General features: G+C 44.8%; 1 protein-coding gene across 5 annotated transcripts in view; it reads left to right on the top strand.

Moving 5' to 3' along the window:
* FEZ1 (fasciculation and elongation protein zeta 1) overlaps positions 1-25,883 on the top strand; it is a 50,883-nt gene extending 25,000 nt beyond the window's left edge. For 3 of the 5 annotated variants that reach the window (XM_082200564.1, XM_082200565.1, XM_082200562.1), the window contains exons 4-11: positions 8,557-8,643; positions 13,206-13,374; positions 15,972-15,995; positions 18,061-18,332; positions 19,576-19,656; positions 21,875-21,950; positions 24,820-24,885; positions 25,508-25,883. In XM_082200564.1, the coding sequence (XP_082056690.1) occupies positions 8,557-8,643; positions 13,206-13,374; positions 15,972-15,995; positions 18,061-18,332; positions 19,576-19,656; positions 21,875-21,950; positions 24,820-24,885; positions 25,508-25,524 (792 nt within the window). In that variant the 3' untranslated portion in view covers positions 25,525-25,883. The remainder of the gene's footprint in view (positions 1-8,556; positions 8,644-13,205; positions 13,375-15,971; positions 15,996-18,060; positions 18,333-19,575; positions 19,657-21,874; positions 21,951-24,819; positions 24,886-25,507) is intronic. The other 2 variants (XM_082200566.1, XM_082200563.1) reach the window with 2 other exon arrangements.
* The last annotated feature ends 719 nt before the right edge of the window (positions 25,884-26,602 follow it).

Raw genomic sequence — 26,602 nt, 5'->3', positions numbered from 1 at the left:
ACAGCGCTGGCTCCCGGCCTCTAGAGTGAGATGAGCGCACAACCCTAGAGTCTGTCAAGACTGGCCCGTACGGGCAGGGGTACCTTTACCTTATGTCGATTTTTTCAGTTTTGTTGTTTTGTATGGGGCAATGACAGTAAAGATTATCGTATCCTATCATATCGTAATGTGTGTGTTGGCTTTGTAGCCTGACGCATGGAGAATTGCAGCTTCCACCAGGAGCCTGCTATTCTGCTCAGTCAACAATAACTTATTAGGCCTTATATTATTAATGGGTTTGCTGGAGTGAAGGACTAATTTAATCGGGCCAGGAAGCATGAACAACAGATGGCCAGAGAGATGTTATTTTCAGCGGGCAGTGGAAGCCTGTAGGAGATCTAGCACCCCCCCCCAGCAGCATACAGGCATATGATGCAGGTCTTTGAGGATGCTCTTGACAGCCACCGTCACTGTCCTCTCCGATGTTCAGAGCTCCAGGCAGCGTCTTAAAAAAGGAGAAGAGAACAGTTTGTCATTGGTGTTCTGAACTTCACTGCTGTAAAGTCGACACTTCAATTGATTTTCTTTTTTTGGCTGAGGATTATTTGGATGAACTCGAGCCATAAACTGAACTAGTTTGTTTAGCAAAGCGAGGAACGTGATCTGGAATTAGTTCCTTTCTTTTTCTTCTGATATAATGTCTGTTCTTGTTTGGGTTGAACCACATAGCCTAGGGCTTGCCGATCAGAAGGTCGGCGGTTCGAATCCCCGCGACGGGGTGAGCTCCTGTTGCTCGGTCCCTGCTCCTGCCTACCTAGCAGTTCGAAATCACGTCAAAGTGCAAGTAGATAAATAGGTACCGCTCCGGCAGGAAGGTAAACGGTGTTTCTGTGCGCTGCTCTGGTTCGCCAGAAGCGGCTTAGTCGTGCCTGCCACATGACCCGGAAGCTGTACGCCGGCTCCCTCGGCCAGTAAAGCGAGATGAGCATCGCAACCCCAGAGTCAGTCACGACTGGACCTAATGGTCAGGGGTCTCTTTACAAAGGTAAAGAGACCCCTGACCATTAGGTCCAGTCGTGACCGACTCTGGGGTTGCTTTACTGTTCTTGTTTGGGCCCTTGGATTGCCTCCAGACGTTGCTAGTAGGGTTTTGAAAGCTGAGAGGAACACACTCCTAAGCAAACCTTGAATAACCCTTGCTGTGATGCAGTTTCTTCTTCCTGCACCGCCTTGTATTGTAGCCAGAACTCGCTGACCTTGAAAGCAGCTGAACAGGCGTAATCACCCCTTTGCTCAGGACCAAGGAATAAATTAAAATAGCTTTGTATTTCATCCAGGTTTCATTTGGAGAAGAGCTTTTTAAAAATGAAATAGCAGTCTTTTAAAATCAATGGAAATAATTCCAGAGTCTAGAAAAGACAAGGTTTGCGCACACAACATGCGTTTCAAGCACAAGAATGCTGGGGTCTATCGTCTACCCACCACAGAACTACAATTCCCAGCACCTTTAACAAACTACAGTTCCCAGGATTCTTTGGAGTGGGTGGGGAAGCAATGAACCACTTTAAATGTATGGTGTGTATGTAGCCATAGAGAGAAACCGCTTTACCTCATGGTCACGTATCAGGGCTATTCATTTGTAAATGGACGAGTCTCAAGTGAATGTGAAATTGCTTCTCAAAGCTGATTCAGATGGTGAACATTAGGGGTGAAGCACAGGGGCAGAGCACATGCTATGACTGCAGAAGCGTCCAGCTTCATAGAACCATGGAATTGTAGAGCTGGAGGGGACCATGAAGGCCATCTAGTCCAACCCCCTGCAATGCAGGAATCTTTTGCCCAACATGGACCTCGAACCCTCGACCCTGAGATTCAGTGCCCCATGCTCACCTGGCATCTCTGGGTGAGGCTAGAAAAGGCTCCTGAAACCGTGAAGAGCCTTTGCTTTTCAGTGTACAGTGGTACCTCAGGTTACGAACTTAATTCGTTCTGGAGGTCCGTTCTTAACCGGGAACTGTTCTTAACCTGAGGTACTGCTTTAGCTAATAGGGCCTCCCGCTGCTGCCGCAGCACGATTTCTGTTCTCAGCCTGAGGTAAAGTTCTTAACCTGAGGTACTATTTCTGGGTTAGCGGAGTCTGTAACCTGAAGCGTATGTAACCTGAAGCGTATGTAACCTGAGGTACCACTGTACAGGCAATGGTGAAAAACCTGTGGTCCCTCAGACTCGCTCTCCCCCAAGCTCTTTTATTTGTGGAGATTTAGCGTGTTTCCACTCAGCAGTTCACTGGGGACTCAGAGACCAGGGTTCAAATCCCCACTCAGCTATGAAGCTCATTGGGTGACTTTGGGCCAGTTACTGTCCCTCAACTTGGTCTACCCCACAGGGTTGTTGTGAGGGGAGAGTCATGTATACCACCTTGACCTGCTAGGAGGAAAGCTGGGATAGAAATATAATAAAAGATATTAAATCAATCAATCAATCAATCAATCAATCAATCAATCAATCTTTATTACGGTCCAGAGACCCAACAAAGTGTTACAAAGCAATGCACAATTCAGACAGCCTACTGCCAGGTTAAACAAGCATTTTGCTCAGACTTAAAGATAGGGATCATTGGTTCTTGCAACCACCGATAAAAACTTCACCACTGCTAATGTTCTAGCGTTTGTCTGGTCTTCCACTAGGAACCTGACATAGTGAGCCTCTGATTTTCCCGGGAAAGGTACCAGCAAGGGTAATATCAGTTCAGCCCTGGCTTGCTCGTATTTCGCACAGTACAGCAAAATATGTTTTATAGAATCGATGTCTTGAGCACATGACCTGCTAGGAGGAGGAAAGCTGGGATAGAAATATAATAAAAGATATTAAATAGATAAAAGCTTTGTGCAGTATTCACACAGTGCCATTCTCGTCTGAATGCCATTCAGCGTTTAAATGCTGCCCAATATTATTTTCCCATTGTCTAGAGCTGTTGTTGTTTTCAGTCTGCAAATGATACACAACTGGTGATGGCCCCCCCTTCCTCACATTTACATTGCTATTCCTTTGCACTAAAACGAAGGAGTGGCATAAGAGAATGGCAATGTCATTCTGTGTAATGAATTATGCAATTTCACCGCAACAGACAGCAAGACAAATAACAGAGTTTTTTGATGGAAGACGGCCTGCAGTGGAATGGAAACAGTGCAATGAATACAGGGCAGAATGGAAAACGGTTCCTTCTTGCATCCCTACCGATTAATAGCATACACAGAGACACTGGCAGAAACAGTAAATCTGGATAAAATGGGGGGAAATAGGGGTGACATTTTAATAGCACTGAGTACACAACAAAGCAGTATTCCTAAGGGTGGTGTAATAGGTATGAGTTACTCATGCGTAAACTGGTGCCTTTCTCGGTTAATATGCCTTGTTAAATCTTTCTGACTGCACAGCCTCTCCTCATGGTGGCTGCCTCAGTCACTGGCAGAATCCGTCAGTGGGCGTTTCTTGAACCTCTTCCAACATAAAAGTTGTTTGACACCCAGTCTCCTCCTCCTCTCACTGCGCGGGAGTCTTCTGCGCAGGGAAGGCGTGGGTAGCGGAGGACCTGGGCTCTCCTCACTGATGTCCAGTGAAGAGTCCTGGAGCCCTCTCTCCACTTCCCCCGTCTGCCCCCTTTATCCCTGGTGTTGCGCTGATTGGCTTCCCCCTCTACTGAGCTGTTTCTCCCCCTGCTGCTGGGTCCTTCGCCAGCATCGTCTGGGAGCCTCCCCTTCGCCTCTCCCTCCGATGTCAGTTCCCCGACAGGTGGGTAGGCAGGATCCTACCCAACTGCCTGCTAAGAAGTCAGCTTGCCCCCAGAGCTGCCCTGTGCCCCGACCTATGAATACAAATGTGCACTTGGCACCTTATTTTTTAAACTACGTTCAAAAAACTATGCTATTCATGCTTGGTGCATTTTAATGTGTTTTAAACCCATTAGGCTACCTGTATTTTATGTCCTGGCTGCTCTGCAATTCTTCCTTGACCTCTTAGGCTCCTGTCACTTAACTTTCCTGACTGCAAATGTGCTCTAGGGGAGATGGCTGGAATATTTCTGCTGGCTTTTAGAAGTGGCTGGGGCTCTGAGGGCCACATTCCTTGGTGGGCAGGATCTGGCTCTAAGCTTGTGGGACCTTTTGTCAAAACACTGGTCAAAACTATTAGGTAAGCTTGCTTGATGCATGCAAGAGTTTGGCAATTGATGGGAATCGGTAAGAGGATATATTAATTATATATTAATTATAAATTAATTCTTAATTATATTTAATCCTCTAGAGAACTGTGTGTGTGAGTTAACAGCAAAGGAAAAAGATTTGAATTTGAAAGCATGGGGCCTGCACCCAGAGAGCCTCAGTAGCAGAGTTTAAATGCCATTGTCAAGTAGTTTAGTGAAACAGAGGACCTTATTTATTTCATTCTGCTGTGTGAAGCAGCTGACCCCCTTTTACCCTCCTACAATGAAACAGACTACACACTGAAGTACCGTATTTTTCGCTCTATAAGACGCACCAGACCACAAGACGCACCTAGTTTTAGGAGGAGAAAAACAAGAAAAAAAATATTCTGAATCTCAGAAGCCAGAACAGCAAGAGGGATCGCTGTGCAGTGAACGCAGCAATCCCTCTTGCTGTTCTGGCTTCTGGGATAGCTGCGCAGCCTGCATTTGCTCCATAAGATGCACAAACATTTCCCCTTACTTTTTAGGAGGGAAAAAGTGAGTCTTATAGAGCAAAAAATACGGTAAGTTGAAAAATGCTTTCCTTACTTATCTGAGGCCACAAACATGCATTGTCCTATGCAGCAGCAATTGGAAATGCAGCTAAAAACATTCTTAGTAGAAATACAGAAAGATAGGAGCCATGTTGAGTCACGACCGCCTCCAATGCTTACAGCGTGGAGAAGGAGGGTAAGGGAAGGAAAGGAAGAAAAACATCACTTCCTCTCTCACTGGGTGTGAGGAAGTGTGACCTAACTCTGTGGTCCTTAACCCCTTCATATACTAACTAGCAAAACCATGCAGAGTTATGTTTGACTGCTAAACGTCCCACAGCAACCAGCACTGGGTGGCTGGGATTCGCCGTGTTAACTTACTACCATGCCTTGGCGTGATGTTATATTACAGAAATTAATATGGTGGCTGAGGGTGCCCAGAGCAGTTGTCGGCACAGCAGTGGGCCCTGCCAGCACATCACACAAACACACACACCAGCAACTGCCCATGGAGGCTTTGTGTTGGGTCTGCAAGCAAAGCAGGTGAATGTCAAGTATTGTGGCCTCTGCGCAGGGGGCACATTTGTAAGAATTAGTAGTGACTTCCAGAAAGTGGATTGCAAGGCTCTCGTCTGCCTTGTTCCACAAGCTCTGCAGCAGCTACCTCTTCCAGCGCTGTAGTGGGTGTTATGCAATCTCAGCTTCAGGAAGCGGGTGATGCGAGTGGCGTCAGCCAGTGCAGCAATTCAGTCAGATAAACTGCTGGAGCCAGTGAAACAGTGAGGCCAGAAAGTATCGATCGCCTTCCTAAATAAGAATCAAACAGGAAGGGAGGACTTCCTGGCTTTTTGGAATGGCCCTTATAAGCTGAAGGCTGAGTGTGAATCGCTAGGGAACCAGAACTGGTCCCTTCAGAGAAAATCTCTGGCTACAGCCTTCCTTGAGTATGAGTATTGTTTTTAAATTTCCTGTAAAGTAATTCAATTCTGAAGAGGCTGGCTTTAAGTAATCAAATCAGAATGGCCCTTTTAACGCAGTATCCTGTTTTGACAGTGGCCAGCCAGCAGGACCCAAGCTCTCTCGCCCCTTGCATTTCCCAGCAACTGGTATTCAAAAGCGTCACTGCCTTCTACTGTGGAGGCCAAACAGAGCTACCTTGGCTTCTAGCCATTGATAACCTTATTCTCCATGAGCTTCTGGTTCCAGTTGCTGTTTTACGCTTCGCGATGCCCCTGATGTAGGGCCACATTATGGGAAATTAGAATGGCAGCTAGACAAATAGGAAGAGCCCTGGTGAATCCGACTAAAAACTCATTTGAGAAGACATTCTGTGGCTGGCCCAAATACCTATCGGAAGACCACAAGGAAGTCATTATCGCCATAATGGTAGGGGTCAGGGCCATATTTAGGTTCTATGAGGCCCTAAGCTACTGAAGGTAATGGGGCCCTTTATATGTCCAGCTGTCCTTTGTCAACAACAAATTGTCACTGTTTTTTGTGTTGAATATATGCTATATGGTAATTTATGGACCTAATAGGTATCTAAAGCCATTTGCACATACAAAAATATGTATTTTATCAAATTAATTGTTGAACTGAAATACAATTAAGAAGTATATTAACAGTGAAATAATGATTAAGCTCTAACTTAAAATGATCGGGGGCCCATTACTTACATCATAGGAGCCTATACAACACAAAACACTGTTGCTGTATGTAGGTTTTATTTTATTTGTTTTTTATCTTATATTTTGGAAATGTAGATGCAGTTTTCCCCCCTTTACATTTTTTGGGGGCCCCCAAGAGAGTGGGGCCCTAAGCTATAGCTTGTTTAGCTTATACATAAATTCGGCAGTGGTAGGGGTCCAGCACCTGAAAAAAAGGCTTCTCCCTCTTTGCACCGATTCATAGAAACATAGAATCTTAAGAGTTGGAAGGGGCCCTGAGGGTCATCTAGTCCAACCCCCCTGCAATGCAGGAATCTCACCTAAAGCATCCATGACAGGCGGCCACCTTTCATTTGGAGCCAATCAGAGTGAAAGGAGGTGAGTTGGTTGTTGAGGATTGGCTCCTGGAGAAGGCGAGAAGGAAGAACACAAATGAGTTGTTGCTTTGTATGCTCCAGAGTTAAGAATTTAGCCACACTGAAAACACAAGGTGCTTCCATTTCAGGAGAACGGTGTGCACCTAAAAAAGTAGATCTAGCTGAAAGGCAACACGTGGAGATCTGCATTGGTTGGTGCAACGCCTCCCTAATTATTGTTACTGTATAATTAGATTATTGTCTAGTCTTAGAAGGCCCTCAATAAACACACAAGACGTAACCGGCTGTGTTCTTAGATAAATAAGGTATACTATTAATTGTATCAGGGACGTGGGTGGCACTGTGTGTTAAACCACAGAGCCTAGGACTTGCCGATCAGAAGGTTGGCGGTTTGAATCCCTGCGATGGGGTGAGCTCCCATTGCTCAGTCCCAGCCTCTGCCAACCTAGCAGTTCAAAAGTACGTCAAAGTACAAGTAGATAAATAGGTACCGCTCCGGTGGGAAGGTAAATGGCGTTTCCGTGTGCTGCTCTGGTTCGCCAGAAGCGGCTTACTCATGCTAGCCACATGACCACATGTACGCTGGCACCCTCGGCCAATAAAGCGAGATGAGCGCCGCAACCCCAGAGTCGGTCACGACTGGACCTGATGGTCAGGGGTCCCTTTACCTTTATTCATTGTATCAAATTGTAAATTTCAACAGAAGTAACTCATAAAGTTCAACAAACGAACAAAGCAGAAGACCCAGTTGATCAGATCATTCTCTAGTCAGTTCATGCATAAGGTCCATCCGTGTAATGGTGTCTATTCCACCTGTCTGTTCATAAAGTCCAAACAATCCACATGAAAGGTTTTTACAGTTCCACCAAATCCTATCACAGAGTCTAGACAAGGATTTCTGGAATATTGGCCTTGTTTCACCACCCTGGGCTTCATCAGTAGTTAAAGCACATATGTGATATTACAAGACAGTGGATCTTATGGCATAGTAGTAGCTGTGGACCTCTTTATGAGTTACTTCTGTTGAAATTTACAATTTGATACAATGAATAGTATACCTTATTTATCTAAGAACACAGCTGGTTACGTCTCGTGTGTTTATTGAGGATGCTTTACGTGACCATAGGTTTGTTTGTTGTTGTAATCTTAGAAGGTTGCATAATCTTAGGAGCAGGCCTGACTGTGGCTATTGTGAAGGGACCCTTCACTTGTGAATTTGCCAGTACACTCCTAGCTGTGTGAAGAAGACACAGCCAAATAAAAGTTAATGGTGGAGGGAAAACAGAATTGGTGGTGTCCCGACTGGGTCTCCCTGGGCTCTGGAAGCTGCCCGAAAATGCCAAGTGGTAGTTCTGACCCCGGAAAGAAACACACCTGAGCCACACTTCATATTGATGCTTCTTGCCAGATATTTCAGTGCTATTGCCTGGCGGGTGTCATTATCTCCTCTCTAGGCTTCTCCTCTGAGCTCTTGTTTTAGTGAACGATCCCTCTTTTCCTCCAACACTTTCCTCTCCCAGATATCTGGGGAAGTCGAGGAAACAAAACAAGTACGCATGTTGCATGGAGGGGGATCTTGGGGGATTTTAATGAAACATGGCAGACCCTTTTGAACTGCTTCTTAGAACTTTGGTTTTCTATTTTTTTAAAAAACAAAAAAGCAGAAAGAATACCTGCCCGGTCCATTTAGGAAAGATTAGCCTAAGGACCAAAATAAAAATAGAATAAACCTAAATGGGGACCACCCATACCTGCTACTGAATCAGCACGCGGCTTGGGTTTTCTTCCCCCTTCAGATCCACGAGAAGGAAGAGGAAGAGCTTAACGAGAAGAGTGAAAATGACTCTGGTATTAACGAGGAGCCTCTACTCACAGCAGATCAGGTACACAATCTTCCCTTGGCCTTTCCTGTGTAAAAGATGGGAAATTCTAAGGCACCTTCTGCCACCAGCTCGGCAAACGTGCTCAGCTTTTTCCGAAGAGCGGTGTTTGCCCTTTAGGCAACCCCTCTTTCTTTCCAGGCTCAGCAAATCTGCTTTGAGAAATTGCTCACAACGGTGGCTGGAGAGCAGATGGAGATTTATGGGCATCTCAAATGCTTTCAGATGTCAGCTTTGCCATGCATCCCCCTACATCGGCTGCAGAGCAAACAGAAAACATGTACAGGGTTGTCACCACACGGCTAACCTGTAGTCCCCAGACCATCTAATAGCTGTCCAAGATTTCAGAATGAAACAAACCCCAGTGTTGCAAAGAGAATGTCAGCAATGTCTAGGCAACACGATGACCATGTACATACGCAATAGACAATCTTTATAGAATTCCTTCAAACCATAACAAGTACAAAGACAAGCTGTGAAGCTTTGTGTATTCAGCAAATATGATGTCCAACACTGAACAGTGATTCCGGATATTGACTACTGTTTCGTAGAATTCTTCATCAGCGTGGTGGGAGGATATATAGAATTGCTTCATAAACAGAAAATGAAATTTTACAGACGTTGACCTGCATGCACATATCACCTTACAAAAATTATAAACTATAATATATACATACTATGATAAGATGGGTTTCACAGCTTGTCTTTCATCGTACACAGTCCGGTACCTCGCTTCATTTAAAGATTTTCAGAGACTTTGAGACTAAAGATTTCATTTTGTACTTGTTATGGCTTGAAGGAATTCTATAAAGATTGTCTATTGCGTATGTACATGGTCATCGTGTTGCCTAGACATTGCTGACAAGATTTCAGAATGGCATCTCTTCATGGAGGCGCTGGATATTGAACCTGAGACCTCCTGCATGCAAAACAACCCTTCTGTATGTGGCGTGAGAGGGCATTGTCTTTGCCTCAGGCGGCAAAATGTCTCGGGTCATCCCTAGGAGTCCACAAATCAGGCAATGGAACATTTTTTAAAAACAAAAACAAAGGGAAATTCCATCCTGAGATTCTTCCCAGGAAGCCTTGGCTCCTAACGCTGAGAATCCTCCCTGCTCAAACTAGCCAGTGGTTTTCAACACCATCCCTTTATCCCATCCCTCACCCATCACAGTTTTTGGAGGAAAAATTCCTCCCCAAAATCTTTAGATCTCATATCTTCCGCCTGTGGCCTTGGGGGTACTGGAATATGGAGAATGAGAGAGAGCATGCGTGAATTACTGTATTTTCTGCTGTATAAGACTCACTTTTTCCCTCCTAAAAAGTAAGGGGAAATGTGTGTGTGTGTTATGGAGCGAATGCAGGCTGTGCAGCTATCCCAGAAGCCAGAACAGCAAGAGGGATTGCTGCTTTCATTGCACAGCGATCCCTCTTGCTGTTCTGGCTTCTGAGATTCAGAATATTTTTTTTCTTGTTTTCCTCCAAAAACTAGGTGCGTCTTGTGGTCTTGTGTGTGTTATAGAGCGAAAAATACGGTAGTATGTACGTAGAAACAGCCTCAGCTGCCTGTTGACGCAACATTGCTATAGGATAAAAGGACCATCTGAACAGCTTCTAAAAATAAACACGGACCTGATTGTAGTGTAAAGCTGTGTTGTTGGGTATATTTTGCCCGGGCATAAATGTGACAATTGAAGTAAATGCACAAAAAACGGCTTCTGTCTTTTTCTTGGGAGTGCATGAATGACACAATCACTGCCTCTTTCACCAGCTAACTAGGAAGCTTATGAGGGGTGTGCCATCACCCCTCAGGAGCAGAGCGCATCCTTTGTGTGCAAAAGGTCCTGGGTTCAAACCACGGCATTTCCAGGTAGGGCTTGGAGACACCCCTCTCTGAGACCCTGGCTAGCCACTGCCAGTTACTGTAAACCAGTGATGGAGAGCCTCGGGACATCCAGTTGTGGCTGAATTACAACTCCCATCAGTTTTGACTATTGGCCATGAAGTCTGGGCCATGTAGCCACATCTGGAGGACCACAGGTCAGCCCATTTTTTAAAAAAGAAGTTTAATCAGTCACCGATCTTTGCTATTCTTCTAGCTTCCAAGTTCTGTCTTTGGAAGCCTCCAAATGCTTTCAGCATGCGGAGTTGAAGATCCTTGAAGCAGTAGGAGATGGGAAGGGACTCTTTCTGTCTGAGACCCCCAGAATATCACTGCCAGTCAGACCTGGCAATACTAGATTAGATAGACAAATAGTTTAATCTCATATAAGGCAGCATCTTTTATTGCTAACAAACCTCTAAGAAGGGGTGGGTAAGACGCTTTAGAGTCATGGGGTACTGCACAATGCGGTCTGATAGATTTTTTATTTACTAAATTTCCATATCACCCTTCATTCAAGGATCACAGGGTGGTTTACAATATAAAGACATAAAAATACACAACATAGTAAGATTTAGAGTTGGTGCTCATGCTAGCTGTTAAATTTCGCACCATCTTTTCCCCACAGAATCCATATACTGTGGTTCAATGGGGTTCTTGCCTTTGTCTCTACGGTTTGAGGAGTGAGTCGGTCATTAATATCAGGAGCTTATTCCATACTGAGAGGCTTTCAGCTGCACCTGAGAATTTCTGTTCGTTACCATGGCAATGATACTCCATTTATTGAGCGGCTGCAATGACCCACTGTTCCAAGTGGTGTTTTCTGCAAGGAATGCAAGAGACTTATTTACTTTTGAAAGATGGCGGCCTTGCTAATTAAAAACAAGTGATCGATGGAGGAGAGCTTTGTTTCTTTTCCACGGAAGGCATTCCAACTCTTAACTTTGTTTTAGGAAGGGCAATGCTGTTAACAGTGTCAAAATATTTGAAGAAGAAAAGCCGTAGAGCGTTTCCCCCTAAAGTCTGGTTGTAATCCCTGTTGGATTGCTATAGGGTCAGCCTTGGGATCCAACCACCAGACACATAGGCGTCAAGAGACATCCCACAGCAACAATTAGGAAGTGCATTGGGAATTGGCAGGTAGCCAAGTAATGGCCGCTAACTGGAAATCTTCCAAACCATTTGATAGATAGCAATGGTGTAGTAATATTTGGGAGAGACTATGCCTAACAACAATCGCACATCATAAAAGAAGGAAGAAGAGCAAGCAGCCAATACAGTTTGCATTATACATCTCAAGCCCTATGATACCGCTTTAAAGAGGCATGGCTTCCCACAAGGAATCCTGGGAAGTGTAGATTGTTAAGGGCACTGAGAGTTGTTAGGAGACCCCTATGCTCCCAGAGCTGCAATTCTCAAGAGTGGTGTAACACTCAATCCCTCTTCCCAGAGAAGCAGAAAGATGAACACAATAACAACCCATGTGTGGGTAATGAATTTTGTGCAAATAGTTATCTCATCATGTCAAAGCATGCTTCTTGTTTTAAAATATTGGCAGCACGGTGCTCATCAAGGATATTGCATATTCCCTAAAGTGTATCAGGGTGACTTGTATCTCGCTTATCTCTGTAAGGATTTGTGGTCTGGAGGGAAGCTGGAGTGGAAAGGTCAACAAAGAGTAGCTCGGACAAAGGATCCAGGCTAGAAGAGGGCCTGGGGTAGAACCCTATTGGTTCCTTGTGTCACCTGATTCCTCTTGACTCGGTAGCTGCAATACCACCTTCTGGCCGTGTGAAATGGTGCCACTGCAGCACACTAGAGGGCAGCCTATCAGCAAGCAGCTTCAAGGATGGGGGCAGGGCTGATGGAGTTGTTGTCCAGCCACATCTGGAGGCAGCCTGGTTGGCAAAGTCTGATGTGGAATGCTAGGTTCCTCCATGGCTCAGTACCCAAATACGCATTGAAGTCTGCTCCTTAATAGTCACTCAGTGGCTTTTAGAATTGTGTACTATGCCTTAACACATCTGGGTTATTTTGAGATGACTAGATTGTCCCTAAGCATGTCCATGATTCCCAGTTTCTCTTGGGCGTGCTCTCACTTTTCCTCCATGTTCTCGCTCCATTTTATCATCACAACCTGTGAGATAGGGCATGTTATGTTCAGAGATTGCGACTGAAGGTGAGCCAAAGACGATTTTGATTTTTTTTTTTTTGCGGGGGGGGGGGTATTTTCAATCTCTTAGATTGTAAACTTATAAAGTGTAAAAGACCTTGAGTGTTTTGAGCAGGAAGGTGGCATACAAGTGTAGCAAATACAGTAAATGTGTCTGGACATGGTTGTTTATTGCATCTGTGTGTGTTCACGCTGTGACCTAGATGATTCAACTTTCATCAACGGTATTTAAAGTGCCTTAATAATAATAAAAAATGAATGGTCCCTATAAGGTACATTTGCCTAAACTACCCAACAGGTACACTGAAGAAAATGTATTCTTGCCGAGAAATTTAAACATCAGCTAACATTCCATTTTGTCTTGGAAGAAAATAAATAATACACAGCATTTTCATAATGAAATTTAATGTCTTTCTTTCTTTCTTTCTTTCTTTCTTTCTTTCTTTCTTTCTTTCTTTCTTTCTGCACTGAAGCCAAACATAATTCTTAAGCTGTTAGTTCTTTTTGCAGGTGATTGAAGAAATCGAGGAGATGATGGAGAATTCACCAGACCCTGAAGAGGAAGAAGATATTTTGGAGGAAGACGATGGTGGAGAGACCAGCAGCCAGGCCGACTCTGTCCTTCTACAAGAGATGCAGGCGCTGACACAGACCCTGAACAACAACTGGTCCTATGAAGGTGAGGACATTTGGGTCTGGGCTATAAGGTCCATGGAGGAAGATCTGCTGCTTTCTTTGGGACAAACTACACGGCACATTAGCTACTAATCTGTACCTTTAAGTCTAGGGTTTCTTTACACAAATCCCGACCTTTAACACTTTATCCACAACAATGGTCCCAATCTGGATGCTGCCCCCACCTGGAATTTGCGGGGGGGGGGGGAGAGAAACTCTCACCCATATGCTACACCATAAAGCATTCTTTAAGCACTTTAAATAGCCATGGCTTCCTTCAATGAATACTGGGAACTGCAGTTAAGGGTGCTGACCTTAAAGGTAAAGGTAAAGGTACCCCTGCCCGAGCGGGCCAGTCTTGACAGACTCTGGGGTTTGTGCGCCCATCTCACATCTATAGGCCGGGGGCCAGCGCTGTCCGGAGACACTTCCGGGTCACGTGGCCAGTGTGACAAGCTGCATCTGCAATTCCCAGCACCCTTAACAAATGATAGTTTCTATGACTCTTAACATGGTAAAAGAGTGCTTTCAACGTATGTTGCATCTGTGACCTCCATGAGGCATCTACAGGAGATCTGATCACAGATCCCCAACATCTTGTCTCCTTTGACCTTACTGTAAGATTGCCTCCAAGTCTCCACTGGTGTTTCACTTGCAGCACAGACCTTTGAAGAGGAACATAGGAAACTGCCATGTTGGTAGACCTGTAGTTTGTCTGGTTCCGTATTTCTGTGCTGGCAGCAGCTCTCTGGGGTTTCAGGCCGGGAGACATTTCCATCCCTACCTAGCGATGTCAGGGATCAAACCTGGGAGTTCCTGAAGGTGAAGTAGATGGTGTCTACTGCTGAGCTGTAACTTGAGTGACAGTGAGGCCTGGTGCAGCCAGAGCCAATGATAGGTAAAGTAAAGGTAAAGGGACCCCTGACCATCAGGTCCAGTTGTGACCAACTCTGGGGTTGCAGCGCTCATCTCGCTTTATTGGCCGAGGGAGCCAGCGTACAGCTTCCGGGTCACGTGGCCAGCATGACTAAGCCGCTTCTGGCGAACCAGAGCAGCACACGGAAACGCCGTTTACCTTCCCCCCAGAGCGGTACCTATTTATCTACTTGCACGTTGACGTGCTTTCGATCTGCTAGGTTGGCAGGAGCAGGGACCGAGCAATGGGAGCTCACCCCGTCGCGGGGATTCGAACCGCCGACCTTCTGATCGGCAAGTCCTAGGCTCTGTGGTTTAACCCACAGCGCCACCCGCATCCCTCCAATGATAGGTAGAGCTAATGAAAGGTAGAGCCAACTAATTCTGGTTTTGTCTCCACCTCCCTTCCTCCCAAGTTCTTCAAGGGCAACAAGGAGGAGGATGCTGAAAACCAATGCCACATCCCAACTGTTTGTAAGTGCTTGGAGGGCAGTGTTCCCCTCTCCCCAATGGACAAGTCTTCGCTGCATTGAGCAACACTCAGTAATGCATTCCACTGATCTGGATGCTGATTCTTTCCCCCTGTTCACTGCAAAGCGGTGGGGTGTCCTCATGACAGCTCTGTTCTTGTGGAATATAGCAGAACTGCATACAGGTGATGATGTGTTTCTTTTTATCATCAGTATGCAGATGACACCCAGCTCTACCTCTCTTTTAAATCAGAACCAGTGAAGGCAGTGAATGTCCTGTGTGAGTGTCTGGAGGCGGTTGGAGGATGGATGGTGGCTAACAGATTGAGGTTGAATCCTGACAAGACAGAAGTACTGTTTCGGGGGGACAGGGGACGGGCAGGTATGGAGGACTCCCTGGTCCTGAATGGGGTAACTGTGCCCCTGAAGGACCAGGTGCGCAGCCTGGGAGTCATTTTGGACTTGCAACTGTCCATGGAGGCACAGGATAATTCTGTGTCCAGGGCAGCTGTCTACCAGCTCCATCTGGTATGCAGGCTAAGACCCTACCTGCCTGCAGACTGTCTCGCCAGAGTGGTGCATGCTCTAGTTATCTCCTGCTTGGACTATGTGGGGCTACCTTTGAAGGTGACCCGGAAACTGCAATTAATCCAGAATGCGGCAGCTAGACTGGTGACTGGGAGTGTCATACGCCGGGACCATATGACACTGGTCCTGAAAGACTTACATTGGCTCCCAGTACGTTTCTGAGCACAATTCAAAGTGTTGGTGCTGACCTTTAAAGCCCTAAATGGCCTCGGCCCAGTATACCTGAAGGAGTGTCTCCACCCCAATCGTTCAGCCCAGACACTGATGTCCAGCGCCGAGGGCCTTCTGGCGGTTCCCTCATTGCAAGAAGAGACGTTACAGGGAACCAGACAGAGGGCCTTCTCGGCAGTGGCGACCGCCCTGTGGAACGCCCTCCCATCAGATGTCAAGGAAATAAGCAGCTATCCTATTTTTAAAAGACATCAGAAGGCAGCCCTGTTTAGGGAAGTTTTTAATATTTAATTCTGTATTGTTCTTAACACTCAATTGGGAGCCGCCCAGAGTGGCTGGGGAAACTCAGCCAGATGGGCGGGGTATAAATAATAAATAATAATAATTATTATTATTTAGCATGAGATCAAAATGTCCAGTTTATGCTATGCTTTAACACTGGTTTATTTATTTGTAGGCTACCCCATCTTTAGAGCCTGGGGTGAGTTACAGTTTTTCAAAACAAGCAATAAAGCAAATGAAAATGGGCACAAAATGCCCTGCCAAGTACATAAAACCACATGCCAAAGCACCCAAGCTTAACCCTGGATGCTAAAAGCCCAGCTAATTAAAAACGACGAAGAAGAAAATGTGTTGCAATGATTCTGAAATAGGTCTGGCGTTGGGTTGAAGTAGGTTTGTGGAAGGGAGCCTAGCCACTCACTCATCTCCCGGAATACATAAGCACTTTTTAAAACATTGGGGGTCATGCTTTTCCAAAACATGCTCCTTTTCCTTTTCACATTCAGATGGTTTGAGTGGGTACATTGCATGTGCATGCTCCAAACACACAACATAATTTCCAGATTTGGACAGATTTGGTACCTGTTTTCTGTTGCATTGGGCAACAGCAGCGCCCTGGACCTGTTGTTCAGGGCTTTGTAAATTAATATAAGGTTTGCTGAAGGACAAGAAATCTTTGGGGGGGAACCTTCATGGGGTGGGGAACCCCCGAAACAGTCCAATGCGGCCTAAGCATGTTCAGTGGGCATGGAATGTGGATTGACTGATAGGGTGGGGTGGAGACAGAAAATCAGGCGGGAGGGGAAATGGAATGGAGTCTCTGGAAGAGGGCATGGCTGGCTGGCTCCCTTCAGCACTGAACAAGAGCACTCTGCACACCTGGCAATGTTTTGTTGCAGGCACATGTTTTATTCTAATTACGGTAAAACCAGCTTCAGAATACCACCCTGCATAGGGCTGCAATGTATAATGGATTGTTTCAAGTCATCTATTCCAAAAGCTTTTAAGCAACTAAAAAAGGAACCTCCAATTTATTATGTCACACGTTTGGGGGTTGCTTTTTTATTATTAAAAGACGAGCATTTTTTTAAATGTAAGTTGTTACAAAAACTCCAGATGGCAAGCACTGTGTTGCTTTTCCGCTTGGTTGGGAGAGAATGGCTCTTAGAGGATGATAACGCCCTGCTACAACACATGTGGTCGGCAGTATCAAAAGCCACTGAGAGTTCGAGGCGAATGAGCTGGATCATGCTCCCTTATCTCTCAAATGCAATCAACACGGGCAGCCAAGGCAATTTCAGTGCCATGACCAGGCCAGAACGAATTGAAATAATCGGTTTCCTCCAGGCATGCTTAAAGCTGGACTGCTACCACCTTCTCATGCACCTTGCCTGAAAAGGGGATATTCACCATTGGCCAATAGTTGCTTTGCACTTCTGGGTCCAGGGAGGTTTTCTGAAGGAGGGCGTGCATCACTGCCTCGTTCAAGGCAGATAGCACACACCTCTTCTCCAATGAAGCATTGGTCATTCTCTGAAGCAATTGATTAAAATTTTCTTTAATCAGGTTGCAGCCCTGCTTCTGCAGCCCTAAAATGCAAAATAATGAGGGCTGCATTAATTAGTTACAGTGCAACACTGCACATGTCGACTTAGGAGTAAGTCCCAGTGTGTTAAATGGGTAAAGGATTGCAGCCTTAGATGGACTAGGTAATTTTTTGATTGACTAAGTGGAGCAGTCGATTAAAATTATTTTATAAAAATGAATTATGTCTAAAAACTGTAGGTGATGCCTCTTCTCAGATGTTGCCTGCTGTGTATGCTTTCCCCCCATCAGAAGTATTCTTTCCCCCATATTCACATATTTATTAATATCCATTAATTTACTAAAATTCCTAGAACGAGACTGCAATCCTATACACACTTATCTGGGGATAAGTTCCACTAAGCTCAGTAAGGCTTCCTTCTGAGTTGACATGCATTTCTTTGAGTGACAGCCCTAGAAATAACACTTTGCATTAATAATGCTTAGCATTTATAACGGTATGCATTTATATAGTGCTTTGTGAGTGTTCAGATTAACACTTAGCTTTTATATAGCGCTTTGTGGGTGTTCAAAACAATGCTTAGCACTTAACGGGGCGCTTTCTGAATGTTCAAACGGCGACTGTCTCAGTACATCCTTATTACTTCCTTTGGCAATGCAGCCCCCTGATGTGCTAAGTTGCTTAAACATGCATGTCTGCCTCTTTCCATCTTTCAAAGGCTTGAAGCACATGTCCGTCTCAGAGCTTTCAGAGCTCCTGGATCGCATAGAAGTTGCTATCCGGGACTACTCCGAAGAACTGGTCCAGCAGCTGGCTCGCCGGGATGAGCTGGAGTTTGAGAAGGAGGTGAAGAACTCCTTCATCACGGTGCTGATGGAGGTCCAGAACAAGCAGAAAGAGCACAGAGAGGTGATGAAGCGTAGGCGGAAAGAGAAAGGGCTGAGCCTACAGAGCAGCCGAATAGAACGGGCAACCCAGATGCCTCTCAAGGTGGGCAAGGAATGAAAAACAATGATTTAAGATGGAGACAGGCAACATCTGGTCTGTTGAGGAGGGCAACATCTCAAGGGTTAATGGTGGGCAGGTTAGGGTAAGGTGCGAGGTGAGGATATTTATAGTAAGAGTAATAAAAAGAAATTGTTATTTAGGGGAATTGAATTTAATTTTAAATTATATTTTGGAAACGTGGGAGATTTCAAGGGGTCAAAAAAAATGGATGTACGGTGCTATATTAGAAGCCAAAAAACTTGTTTTGATGAATTGGAAGAGCCGCAAAAAAGATTCCATTGAGCACATGGATTGATAATATGGACAGATTAGCTACATATGAACAAATTGCATGTTGACGCAAATTAAGAATGGATAAATATGAAGGAATCTGGAATGAATATTTAAGCGATAAGGCGGATAGTGGTGGGAAGTGGGGGGAGGAGAGAGAGGTGGGAAAATATTGTTAAAAGGGTGCAGTCATAGGTATATTAGTGTATTTAAACCTGAATTGTCGAATTGTATTGTTATTATTGTTATTATGGTTGCCCCTCCAGCAGATATCATGCACATGCAGCCCACTACCAAAATCAGCACAATCACTTTTGTGATTTGTCCCCACAAAACACTTCACTACAGTTTCTTCCTATCTATTCAAAGGGCCTTTGCTGCATGATACCAAATGTAAGAATTCACTGATAAATGTACCGTATTTTTCGCCCCATAGGGCACACCGGCCCATAGGGCGCACCTAGTTTTTTTGGGGGGAAATAAAGAAAAAAAAATTATTTTCCCCCCAGGTGTGGGGCTTCCCCCGACCCCAGCCCCCAGAACAGGCTGCTATCTGCAAGCCATGGGAAAGCTGCGCGACTTCGAATCTCGAAGCCTGGGGCGTGCTGAGCTCAGCGCGCCCCAGACTTCTGGGTGCAGGCAGCTCTCCGCAAGCCGTGGGAGAGCTGCGCGAAGTGCGCACCAACCCCTCTCGCTCTCCATGCTTCAGCGAAAGCCTGCATTCGCCCCATAGGACGCACACACATTTCCCCTTCATTTTTGGAGGGGGGAAAGTGCGTCCTATAGCAGAAACTCCTTCGCAAGATGAATTTCCCTATGGGCTTGCTTCCCCCCACACCTGGGGGGAAAATAATTTTTTTTTCTTTATTTCCCCCCCAAAAAAGTAAGGGAAATACATCCTGTCGTAGAAACTTATGGGCAAATCCTAATCTGCTCTGTTTTCTCTTCTCTGTAGCGATTCAGCATGGAAGGAATCTCAAACATTCTGCAGACTAGTATCCGGCAGACATTTGGGAACTCGGCAAATGATAAACAGGTGAGTCCCTCTTCTGAGGAAACGAGACTATTTATTTATATCCGAAAACATTTCTCAATTGCTTTATATTAAAAAAATACATCTAAAAAGAGAATGGAATGGCTGGAATCTAAAGCAGCAGCCCACACATTGCAACACTTAGTGCATTATCAAGCATGTTATCCCGAAAAAGCATCTTAAAAAGCAGAGACATCACCTTGCCGACAAAGGTCTGTATAGTTAAAGCTATGGTTTCCCCAGTAGTGATGTATGGAAGTGAGAGCTGGACCATAAAGAAGGCTGATCGCCAAAGAATTGATGCTTTTGAATTCTGGTGCTGGAGGAGATTCTTGAGAGTCCCATGGACTGCAAGAAGATCAAACCTATCAATTCTGAAGGAAATCAGCCCTGAGTGCTCACTGGAAGGACAGATACTGAAGCTGAGGCTCCAATACTCTGGCCACCTCATGAGAAGAGAAGACTCACTGGAAAAGACCCTGATGTTGGGAAAGATGGAGGGCACAAGGAGAAGGGGACGACAGAGGGCGAGATGGTTGGACAGTGTTCTCGAAGCTACCAGCATGAGTCTGACCAAACTGCGGGAGGCAGTGGAAGACAGGAGTGCCTGGCGTGCTCTGGTCCATGGGGTCACGAAGAGTCGGACACGACTAAACGACTAAACAACAACAATCCCGAAAAATGTGTGATGGTTCATGGGGGTGCAAGAATATTTGCTGTGGAGGATTGGCAGACAGGAAAGTGATGCTTTATCTTCCCCATGCCAGGTAATTGAAGTGTAATGCCATGTATTGTTTTAAAGAAGCCTTAACATTTTTAAAGTGAAAGTTTGAGGACTAAAGATGCCCTGCTGTACCATTTGTGTTTTTCATCAGTTTGCAACATGTTTATTTTGAGAACCGGCAGCATTTCTCTCTGACCTATGGATTCGTTGATGCTTGAAGCGTCAATCAATTAAAATGGGTATCATGACTCAGCCAAAGCTTTAGAAGACTAAAATGTGTGCCATGGTTACCTTTTGGCGGTTGAAAGCCCTGCTGTTGATGGGCTGACCTGATCCTTCCTGGACTCAGTGGTGCCATTGGGGCAGGATTTGGGGGCAGATGTCAAGGGCACCTGAGCAGAATGAGGAGGGAGGGTCCTCAGACACACAAAGGCTGGATTACAACATTGTGAAGGAAATCTCAGAGCGGGACCCCTTGTACGTTTCCGAGCACAATTCAAAGTGTTGGTGCTGACCTTTAAAGCACTAAACGGCCTCAGTCCAGTATACCTAAAGGAGTGTCTCCACCCCCATCGTTCAGCCCAGACACTGAGGTCCAGCTCTGAGGGCCTTCTGGCGGTTCCCCCGCTGTGAGAAGTGCAGCTACAGGGAACCAGGCAGGGGGCCTTCTTGGTAGTGGCACCTGCCCTGTGGAACGCCCTCCCATCAGATGTCAAGGGAATAAACAACTATCTGACTTTTAGAAGACATCTGAAGGCAGCCCTGTTTAAGGAAGTTTTCAATGTCTGATGTTTTATTGCTTTTTTATTATTATCATTAATTCTGTTGAGAGCTGCCCAGATGGGCGGGGTAGAAATAAATAAATAAATAAATAAATAAATAAATAAATAAATAAATAAATAAAAAATAATTACCATTATGTTCCAAGTGCACTACTGCCTGGACTCCACAAATGCTAACAACCTTGTGTTTGAAATCTTCGTTGAGGCATTCCAGCTTGGGAACAGGACAACTTGAAAGACCATCTCACCTCTTATATACCCAATCTGTGCTCTTCAAGTGAGCGTCTGCTGCCGATACCATCTTATCAGGAGGACCCTTGCACACCATATAGGAATTGGGCCTTTAGTGTTGCAGCACCCAGCCTTTGGGATCCCCTCCCATTAAATATTATACAGGTGCCACTTCCAAAGGCTTTTTTCTTCCAACAAGCCGTTGAAGCAGAGCTCTTTCCCAACTCACATCTGCATGAGAGATGCTTTAAGATATGTCTTAAAGAATACATTGTTATTCTTTGTCGCCTGCTGTTTGCCATCCTGTGTTCCTTTGGATGGAAGGAGGGGATATAAATGTAATAAATTAAATGTATGAAGAGTCTTCTGATCCAGCAATCTGTGGTCAACTAAGGCCAGAAAGATGTTTCTTTCCGGTAGATGCCTCTGATTTCTGTCCCTCTTGGAAAGAGGATTACTAACTGCCAGTATCATTCCTTTCTAGTATTTGAACACCGTTATTCCCTACGAGAAGAAAGGGTATCCTCCTTCAGTTGAAGACTTACAAATGCTCACAAACAGTAAGTTCCTAGTCTGTCATGTTGGATGCATCTAAACACAACTTTAAGGTCACATGGGTCCTCTTTGGGCCAAAAGTAACCACTGAGCCTCCTGGGCTTGCTGATTGGAAGGTCTGCGGTTCGAATCCCTGCGACGGGGTGAGCTCCCGTTGCTCTGTCCCAGTTCCTGCCAACCTAGCAGTTCGAAAGCATACTAGTGTGAGTAGATAAATAGGTACCGCTGCGGTGGGAAGGTAAATGGCATTTCCGTGCCCTCTGGCTTTTGTCACGGTGTCCCGCTGTGCCAGAAGCGGTTTAGTCCTCCTGGCCACATGACCCGGAAAGCTGTCTGTGGACAAACACCAGCTCCCTCAGCCCATCCTCATGAGCTGGAGGGGCTGCTGGGCTTTGTTGAGCTGCTTAGTCTCACCACCTGACAGCTGACGTGCGGGGTAGCACAGCAGCAGGTGCCGCTTCCCAGTACGTCAGCTGAGTGAGCTCTGCTGTCCTTCCAGCTCGCCTGGAGTCCCTGCCCAGAGCCCCAAGATGGCATAGTTCATCAGTTTTGTCTGCCACTCGTCTTTGGTCAGAGTTGTACCATGTTTCCATTTCTGCGCTAACAGAGTCTGCGCAGCTGTAGGTCGTTTACATAAATAGTTTCGTCTGGTCTTTTGGGATCTCTGGTCCTATAATACGTAAAAGAAGAGCTTCTGGTTTCCATCAGTGCTTCTGATCACATGGCCTGCCCACCTAAGACCCTTCTCCTCTAGTGTAAGGAGGGCAGCAGGGCTGAGTGACAGGGATGCTACAGAGAAGGCATGACTTAAGTGAGTGTGGTCCTGCTTTTTCCCTTATGCAATTCTAATCATGCTATGTTTGTGTGTGTGTGAAAATACCTGTGTAGGCTTAAGAGACAGGCATATAAATTGTGCCTGGAGCCATCCGGTTTGAATCTAGGTGCTCAATTTTCTCAGGTTAATTTTATGTCAAGACAGTTGTTCATTTGCTTTTTGAAAATTCTACACATTCTTCTTGCCAATTCATTTTTCTCTGTGTTTGTATTATCAAATCGTTTGCACATCTCTCTCTTTCTGGGCTGCTACTTACCACCCAAGCTTCTGTCCACCCCACCCCACCCCCGAGAAAAATAGCATGTTCTAGAATACTTTGCAAGCTTCAAAAGCTATTTCATAAACATCCGAATTCTCCGGCTAGTGGATTTAGCCTCTAACTCTGACTGAACAATTTGTGGAACAAAAATGGAAAGGTTGAGATGTTGTGACAGGCCCTTGTGCATTCTGGGAGAATCATTCGTCTCCTTTTGAGTCTCCATGGCAACTGTGTTTTGAACTGACTGGAACAAACACAGCCTTAGTTCTTTTGAAAAGAGCAAAGTCCTATGAATGGCAGTTTTGTGCACAGAGAGAGTTTTGTGCAAGTGACAATTTGTATCTTGAGGCGAAGCCTTGGCAGAGAGGTTACCAGGGATAAATCTGTGGTCTCTCTCTCTCTCTCCCCCCCCCAATTAACTGGTGTGCAAAGCAGCATTGGACTGTGATCTAAACATAGGATTTATTTAGATGAGATCAGTTACTGGTCTGGAAGAAATGTCCCTGAATAACATTGAAAGACCAACCAACCTCTCCAAACACAAGCTCTTAAATTGTTGGTATCTAAGTTGCTACCAGCAGACCATGAGATGCTATGACTGACATCTGACATGTATGTTTTATTTTTCCTTCATTCTGGATAGAGATTGGCAATTCTGCCTATTTCCAGTGCATGTTGCTTTTCACATGTTTTTACCCATCGTTTTATACCTTTTCCTTTCCATATTAATCTGCAAATTTTAAACAAGAACAACAAATATTAAAACACATATTCACTTGCGTATTTCAATGTGTATTTTCTCTCAAAATACATATTGAAATAGATGTTTCCTCTCAAAATAGCTGTTCAATCGTGTTTTAATAGGTTTGAACTTTCAAAAACTGTGTTACAGCTAGGGATGAGCAAATCAGTCAGTTGCAGTTTCTCTCAGGTTTTTTTAAATTATTTCTCCAATCTTTTTCAGTTCTCATTTCCACATCTGTTTGTGAATTCTTTTTAAAATCTGCGTGGAAATTCACCATTTTAGTGCAAAGTTCTCCAAACATATCCATTTATGTATGCAGTTATGCCTAATGTGCACAATTTTGCAAAGGAGTTTCTGCTAGTATAATGCATTTTTGTATGTTATTTTATAAATGTATATTTTAAAATGCACATTTTGTCTGTATATATGCATTTTTTTGTACACATTGCTTGGCTGAAAACTGCATTGAAATATTCAGAGAAGTGCACATTTACAATAATGACTGTGTTTTCAGTTCACATATTGTTTTGGAAACTTCAAATTAGGTAGATTCACCTTTGAATGCAAACTGCATTGAATTTCTTCCCCCCATCCCTCATCACAACATTTGGAGAAGTTCAAAATCTATCACACAGCTAACTTCTGACTTGCACATTAGTCCAAGAGGTGAGCGTAAGAAGAGTCTTGCTGCAGCAAGACAAATTATATGAGAATTTGTAGAAACTGTATTTCTCAAAATTCTCTAATTTTGGGCTGATTTCCTACCTACCGGTGTTGCTCTTAAAAGCTCATTCACATAGGAGTGAAATCTCAAGAAGGACTGAATTTAACTGCAATGCTAAGTAAGCCATTAATAGGATTGTCAGTTTTCCGCGTTGTACAGGACATCTGTCCCTTCATTAGCTATGATCAATATATGACTGTGTACACAGCATAAAACACATTTAAAGCACATGACTCTCCAGGTTGATACGGAAGTGAGCTGCCCTTCAGCATGACCTACTAATTATTATTTTCACCAATTTCTTCCCGCAGTTCTTTTTGCAATGAAGGAGGACAACGAAAAGGTCCCAACGTTGCTAACCGACTACATTTTAAAAGGTAAGCGTCAGCAGCAGCATCTTATACTGAGACAGAGGTCATTGGTCCATTCGAACCAATATTGCCTGACTGGTAGCAGCTCTCAAAAGTGTCTCAGGCCCAGACAGATCTTTCTCTCCATCTGTTCCTTGCTGATTTAAACTGGAGAGGCCAGGAACTGAACCAGGGACCTTTTGTGAGCTATGGCTCCCTCCTTAACAATCAAGGGACAGAATAACCTGCTTATACCAGCTCAGACCATTGATCTATATGGTCTAGTATGGTCTACTCCAGGCATCCCCAAACTCGGCCCTCCAGATGTTTTGGGACTACAACTCCCATCATCTCTAGCTAACAGGACCAGTGGTCAGGGATGATGGGAATTGTAGTTGCAAAACATCTGGAGGGTCGAGTCTGGGGATGCCTAGTCTACTCTGACTTCAACAACTGCCTGCATTCTGAAGTCAAGATCTCTCCCAGGCTTGCAACCTGAATTCTTATAACTGGGGATATGGGAGTTGCAAGACCAGTCATTCCGACCCAATAAGTTTCTGAGAGATGCTATTCGCATTCGCAAAAATTGCACTCATCATCTCAAATTTCCCTGTTCTGCATTGACTTGGTTCTTTTCTTCTTCTTCCAGTTCTCTGCCCTACCTAAGCGCCATGCTCTGAGCATTGTGATGCCAACACAAGACAACAAGGCCAGTGTGTCATTCCACCACAGGGACTGCATGACGTAATGTAAACTTTTGAATTGTGTATTTAAAGATGTATAGCATTAACCTGGATTAAACAGGAGCAAGAGTCTTTCCTTTGCTGTCAATTTCTAGTCATAGTAAACATTTGAATGCATGAGTGAAGGCAAAGGCTGCTCATTTCTCTCTCTCGACCCCCTCCATCTCAGAGGAGGCCAAGCGTTCTCATTCGCCCTGTATCCTCGGCCCATCTTCCCTCCCCAAGCAGCTATGAGACTAATTTGAATACTGAAATAAACTTTCATTTAATTAAAAAAAAAAAGTTGTCACACTTCTTGGAGAGATGGTTTGTCACTTAAAACCAGAAAATGCACAGTGTTTAGAAATATTTTCACAATAATAGCAAACATTATTAATGTGTTATCATTTAGCATTTTTAATTTTAGCCCGTGATGTGAAAAGCACATTATAAATGTCTCGGTTGTCAGCTTGGCCACAGTGACAGCCCCTCCTTCCTGTATACTTATCATGCGCTTACATGGAACTTGTTAGGATATTATTAGGGCATGTTGCTTGATGCAGGAGATGCCGTGAATAAAGAAGTCATTGAAATCTCATTATTGGGGGGTGGTTGGAGCTGGGAAGGAAGTGAGTGGTGAGTCTTCAATCAGTTTTTGCATCTGAAACAAAAGCAGGACAGATGTCAGATGCCAAGTACCACTGGAGTCTTTTATCCCATCCTCAGAGTGATCAGAAAAAAAAGAGCACTGCCCCTCACCCCATCATTCCTGCATGACCAACTCGATCTTCCTAAATTGGGTCCTCCCTTAAAGAGGGCATGTATTGTGGTGAGACTTGGAAAACCGACAGCCTGTGTTGTGGGTGGGTATAGCTGGTCAGCCACAACACCCGATTGGTAGGTCCCTCGTAGCTGGGTGCAATCTGGCCAATGGGACGCAGTCCAAACGGTTTGAGGGACCTATTTATGCCCATGCACGTGACCCAGAGCTTCCTCTTTTGGTGTGTGCATTCGGAACACCT

This window comes from Podarcis vaucheri (assembly GCF_965113315.1).
Source record: "Podarcis vaucheri genome assembly, chromosome: 15".
Lineage (NCBI taxonomy): Eukaryota > Metazoa > Chordata > Lepidosauria > Squamata > Lacertidae > Podarcis > Podarcis vaucheri.
This window is presented reverse-complemented; position numbering and strand designations above follow the sequence as displayed.